This window comes from Haplochromis burtoni, unplaced genomic scaffold (assembly GCF_018398535.1).
Source record: "Haplochromis burtoni strain Fernald_Lab_line unplaced genomic scaffold, NCSU_Asbu1 Contig_2106, whole genome shotgun sequence".
Taxonomy (NCBI): Eukaryota; Metazoa; Chordata; class Actinopteri; order Cichliformes; family Cichlidae; genus Haplochromis; species Haplochromis burtoni.
Window position 1 is genome coordinate 8,506 of NW_024584467.1, and position 6,148 is coordinate 14,653.

Here is a 6,148-nt window from a genome sequence, read left to right on the forward strand (position 1 = left end):
CATTGAAATAGGTGAAATAGGTGATGCCAAAAATGCAACAATTAAAAACACTCAAAAACTGAAAGTGTCTTGTGCTGCTGTCTGAATCATAATATTTACTTTATTAAATACAGAGCATTACATGACATAGACAGAAAGATACATTTTTTTAAAAAAAATGTACATACAGCATACACACATATCAGACCATGTTATACATGAACACTTGTTTGGATTCTCCAAGCGCTTAAGAAACACGTGCAATGATCCTCCATTACCTCCTTTAGCAGAGGATACACTGCAGTGTTCATTTTAAACTCCTAATCTTAGCTGGAAATGAAGCATCTTTGTGTTTTTATGAATCTTTTAATGATTTAATAAGCAGCCTTACTGTACAGCTAAGTTCAGATAACAGTGACATAAACATTAGGAGAGTTTCCCAGCAAACATGTCTGACTGGGACTCGTGCAGTCATTGTGGGCAAACCCTCAGTATTTCATGTGAAAATCAGGAAACAACTGGGCCCACACTGTCCACAAAACTTGGCAGTGCCCAATAAAATTTTTACGATTGTACTGGGGACGATACAATACAGTACAACTTTTTCTTTGGCAAAGGGAGGGTCTAAATTAGAGCTGGTGTTAAAGATTTTGCCCAGAATATTGCATGCTTACATATCGAAGAACGAAGAACAATAATTAAATAATAAATTAAAATAAATAACAATTAAAAATGTTGGAGAATAAATATGTGCTAGAAACACGTAAATGAGAGTCTGAGGGCCTCAAAGCTCCGGCCGTTTCACTTGTACTGAACTCATTTGTTGCATCTGAGTCACTTTTTTTTCTACATAATTAACATAGAAAACTCTGCAGAGATGTTTCTCATAGTCACACGTGTTTATTTATTTCCTTGTGGGGACATCTCATTGACATAATGCTTTCCTTAGCCGCTTACCCAAACCCTACCCATCATGAAATTAATGCCTAACCGTGACACTTACCCTGAACCTAACCCTAACCTAATTGTAACCCTGACAATAAAACCACATTTTGAGACTCAAAAATGCCTTCAAACTCGTGGAGATGGGATTCTGGTTCCTATAACGGCTGTTGTTAACACCCACACACAGATCTCGACATCATAAACTCGTTTTAAAGAATTAAACTCACAAAATAAATATTGTAAACCTGTACATGGTTAGCGTGCTCTCACTGACCCTTTATTTTTGGTTTTCACATTTCAGTTTTGGATGCTTTGACCTTTACTTGCTCTGTTCTTGGTTAGTTACAGTTTCATATTCTAACTTTTGTTCCTATTTGAGTTATTTTCAGGTAAGATCGAGTTTTCTTTCATGTTCTGTAACTGTAGTTATCATGTCTTGTTATTCCCCTGAGTTTCTTTTATCCAGGTATCATGTAAAGTCCCCATCGCTGTATGAGAAAGCCCCTGTGTAGTGGCTTACCATCTTATTTTTCCTGATTTTGTTCAGGTGTGTCCTTGGTGGTTTCCATCTCCCTGGTTACATGTGTATTTAAGGCCTCAGTTTTCCTTGATGAGTTGCTGCATAGTGCTGTTTGTCAGCTCGGGGGTTTCACCTGCATGTTTCTGTTTGCTTTGCTCTCTTCTCTCTCTCTCTCTCTCTCTCTCTCTCTCTCTCTCTCTCTCTCTCTCTCTCTGTACACTTTTTTGTATGGATTATTTTCCATTTATTCAAATCTGTTTGGGGGTCTTTATTTTGGCTACGATCCTTCTTTAAACAAAACTCTCTCTCTCTTTTTAAAATTCAAGTTACTTATAACTTGGACTTGTAATATAATAACGAATTATCCAGAATCCCAAACAGTTTCAGTTCGGCTTGTTTGGTTCTTGTTGCTCTGTGTTTATCTCGATACTGAATCCTGAAGCACAGAGTAAATAAAACAGAGCAAACACAGAGGAGAGTGTACACAGATGACGAGCAGGAACTCTGCGCCTACATTTGAAATTCAAATCAGTTTGAGGTACGTGGCCTGTTTTTAACTAGTCCTTCACCTCCTGTGTTCTCAGGATGGTCTGTGGACTCATAGTCATTGTGTTTTAAGACTTCAGTTCCTCTAACAGCAGCAGGTTTCCCTTCTTATATGGACAGTATGTTATATAAAGACCTCTGTGGCATGAATACACTTCATTGTTTTAAACTGAAAGACAAATGAGAAGTGACTGACATTAAGAAGCTCGAGGCATGAGATAATAGACAACAGACTAAGATAGTTATCAAAAAGCTCATCTTTGCTTTCTTTTGTTAGTCATTTTGCCTTTCTTTTAAAGAAAATAAATCACAGGGTGAAGGAAAAATGTATGTATGGTATGTATTTATATGTATTAATGTATATCATTAAATCTGACTGCTCTGACACTGGGCTGCTCATTAATGTGACGGTGGATGTTATAAATGTAGTTAAACCATGCTGTAACTACTTCGCACAGCAAGCTCTTCCTCTCTACTTCATCCCATGAGTTCTTACAGTGCAGTTCATATTAACATTTACAGGCAGATTTATTCAACAATCATTACAAAGGCTAAAATAAAGAAACACTCATGTTTTCTCTCCCTGTTAATGCAATTTAATCTTTCCTGTTTAAAAGCTTTCAGTATCTCCAATGTCAGTTAAGCTCATAACGTAAATATCAAACCACACAAACTCAACAGAAGTAACATCCATAGTTCAATCATGAGCTTTGGAAACTGTTTAAAGCTTAAAAAACACATATTGATAATCTTATTCAAATTTAATCTTGGAAGTTTGACTCGCAACACTGGAAGGAAAATGTAATGCTAGGGACTTTCACATCAGTCAGTCAGAGATAAAGTTACCACATTATGCCTTTCTCAGCTTCCTGTAGCGGCAGAACAGAGATAGAACCATAAATACAGCTGAAACCTTCTAATATGCAAAACAGTATAAAAAACAAATAAATAAGGTTTGAGGAAACAGCAGCAGAGGCACTGACAGTTCAGCTGTAGAAACATGTGACACATTTTAAACAGTTTGTAGTTCAGCAGGACGCTGGTATGAGTCCAGATTATGTGTTGTTTTATGTTTTCTGTAGATCAAAAACACAACAATACCACCCAAAAGAAGGACAGCAGAAACTGCCACACCGACAGAGCTATGCCTCCCTATCTTCTCACTTCCCCGTTCCTCCTTCCCTCCATCCTCTGTGTCTCCTCCTGTCTGACCTGCAGATGAGAAACAGGTGTGAGGTGTCAGCTGTCAGGTAGGTGATGAGTGAAGAACAGAACAGAATCCATTTCGCCTCTGTCAGTGCGCCCCAGGGTGGCTGTGGCTACAATGTAGCTTGCCATCACCAGTGTGTGAATGTGTGGTGGATGACTGGATATGTAAAGCGCTTTGGGGTCCTTAGGGACTAGTAAAGCTATATAAATACAGGCCATTTACCATTCAAACTGCTGTCAGACATTATCTACTGCACTCTGATCACATCACTCAGACCAGCTGCTTTCTACAAAGTCTCATCAACAACATCTTTAGAAACAAACATCAACAACCAGGAAGCAGCTTCACCTCTGATCACACACACACTCAACTCTACTCACTCACCTGGAGGAACAACATTCAGGCTGATGATGATGACGGGGTCGTCATCCTGATTCGCTCTCTTCCTGCGATTTATTTTTGTCTCAACACGACACTCATATCTTCCACGGTCATCAAGTGTCACATCCTTCAGTATCAACGACACATCTCCATCCTTCATCTGTCTGTCCTGTAGCTCCACTCGGTTCTTAAACGATGGATGCTGGTTCTCTAGATCAAACCGCTCATCCCGGTACAAAAGTAAATATCCTTTCCTAAGACCATGTTTGCTCCACTCAAGAAATGTGACGAGGTTGTTGTTGTTGGCTCTGCATGACAAAGTGACGTTCTGTCCAGATTCAGCTGTGATGTTTACGAGGTCTACAGGACAAAAGAGAACACCGGTGTGTATTAAGCAGACAAATTCTGTTATTCTGCAATTAGAGATCATCACATGTAATATGTGATACAGGTATGGATATAACAATCTGTGAGGTCACAAGGTTGGGCTCTCCCATAATTATTAGAGCTAAAAAAGAAAGAAAGAAAAAGACTCTTTAGACATTTCTTGGTGACATGAGGGTGATTTCCCAGTGACATCCATCAGATATAAAACTCTTATAAACAGGATATGGTTATAGGTTCCATGCACCCACATGCTAAAGGCTGCAAAACAGTTCTGAGGCAAAAACCTGTAACTGAAACCCACACAACTCGGTATTAAGATACTATGCTCCTATACAGGAAACATGCTTGTTAATGAGATACATTTGGTTATGAGATACATTTGGTTATGAGATACATTTGGTTTGATGATTTATAAATAATCACCTGAACATAAAGACAGATAACCAGTCGCACCCAGACCTACGGGCAATTTAGAATCATCAAGTAACCTAACCCCACTTACCGCATGTATTTGGACTGTGGGAGGAAGCCAAAACAAGTGGAGAGAAGCCATGCAAACATGGAGAGAACATGCAAACTTCACACAGAAAGACTTGCTGCCCAACATAAAATGTCAGTCTACTAATAAATCTATTAAATGATGTCATCTTATTTTGAATTAAATCTCACCAATCTTAACAAGGGGAATGAAATCAGCTGCAGATTTAAGATTATGACATACACATTAAAGGGACAAATATGCATATATGCATGTATGTACATAGGTGGGAGACAAGGATACAGCTCAGAGCTTGCAACAATATGAACCATCTTGTATATTCTAAAGTATTTTGTTATTTTGTATTCATTCTAACAGCAGTACCATAAGAAAGAATAAAACTGTTGAGGGTTCTCAGTGTTTCACAATGCAACTAGTTTCAAAGAAGGGTATACACACAAGATGAAGATTTTTAACAGCGACTCTTAATGCAATTCTATGCTAAAAACCATAACTAGATGAACTTTATGTGCAGAACCTTTGGCAAGTTTACTAGCTATAAGAACTGTTTCAGAAACATTGTCTCTTTTTTTTGAGGAGGGTGGACAGAGGAGTATAGCGCACTCTGCACGATCTCAACCTAGCGTAGGCAGATATGTGCCATATGCACATCAAAGATTTTCCATACCAAGCTCTATATATATATATATCCTACCTTAGTCATCAACATACATTCATAGCAGACTCACACATCAAGGCAGGTTTGTCCAAAGACTCTCTGGTCTTATTCATTTCAATAATCTCTAAGTTTTGTAAGGTGTAGTTTGTCATTTTGGGTTTGTGTACACAGGTCTGGGTATAGACACACACAACATACACACATACACACACACACACACACAAACATACACACACACACAAACACACACATGAGCTGCTAGGTGGCGGCAACAGCAGGAAGTGAAGAAACAATAACGTCCAGCAGTGCGACAGCTGCCCGGCTCTCTCCATGCTCTCAAGCTGAGTAGATTAGAATTTCAACGGCTCTTTGTTGACATCAAATGGGAGGAGCTCTTAAGTCGTTATTTTCCAAATAGATATTACAGGCATAATAATTACAGCCCATTAAAAAAAAAAAAAACATTAGATATGAAAATATAATCAGGCTTTGAAAACTATATGAAAAAAATATTTCTAGCCAAAAAAAGATGCACTACTGATTACAGTAGTCACATCGGGTGACATGTTGTACTTTTAAAAATATCTCTATGTTGTTTTAATAATCAGGTTATTACATCATATATTAAGCGATCTGTGTGTTTTCTCTGGGAGAGTTTAAGGAAATATGGAAATCTTTCAACTCGCTCCTTTCATAATCCAAATAATTTGTGAACTAAAAACTAAAAAAAATTTGATATGACCCATCAGTCTGTTTAGGATGACGGTGTTGAATGAATCTGTAGTCTATAAACAGCATTCAAACATAGGTGTCCTCATATTCGAGGTGTGAGAAGGCTGTGTGGATGGCTGCAGTAACGGCATCTTCAGTGGATTCTTTTGATATGCAAATTGCAGAGGGCTCAATGTGTCCGGAATGACAAATAGTTGAAATAACAGTAAAGACTTTGACCAGCAGAGGGGGTTTATGTGCATATGAAGCCTCAAGAAGCTAACCATTTTTTGAACCAATTGGATGTAAAGC

General features: G+C 38.2%; 1 protein-coding gene across 1 annotated transcript; it reads right to left on the minus strand.

Annotated features, from left to right (window-relative positions):
* Positions 1 to 1,456: 1,456 nt before the first annotated feature.
* On the minus strand, positions 1,457 to 4,438 carry LOC121813635. The gene is made up of 2 exons (XM_042217514.1): positions 3,585 to 4,438; positions 1,457 to 3,202 (listed from the first exon to the last, which is right to left on the minus strand). The coding sequence occupies exons 1-2, from the start codon at positions 4,009 to 4,011 to the stop codon at positions 3,003 to 3,005; spliced, it is 627 nt and encodes a 208-aa protein (XP_042073448.1). The 5' UTR covers positions 4,012 to 4,438; the 3' UTR covers positions 1,457 to 3,002.
* Between the last annotated feature and the right edge of the window lie 1,710 nt (positions 4,439 to 6,148).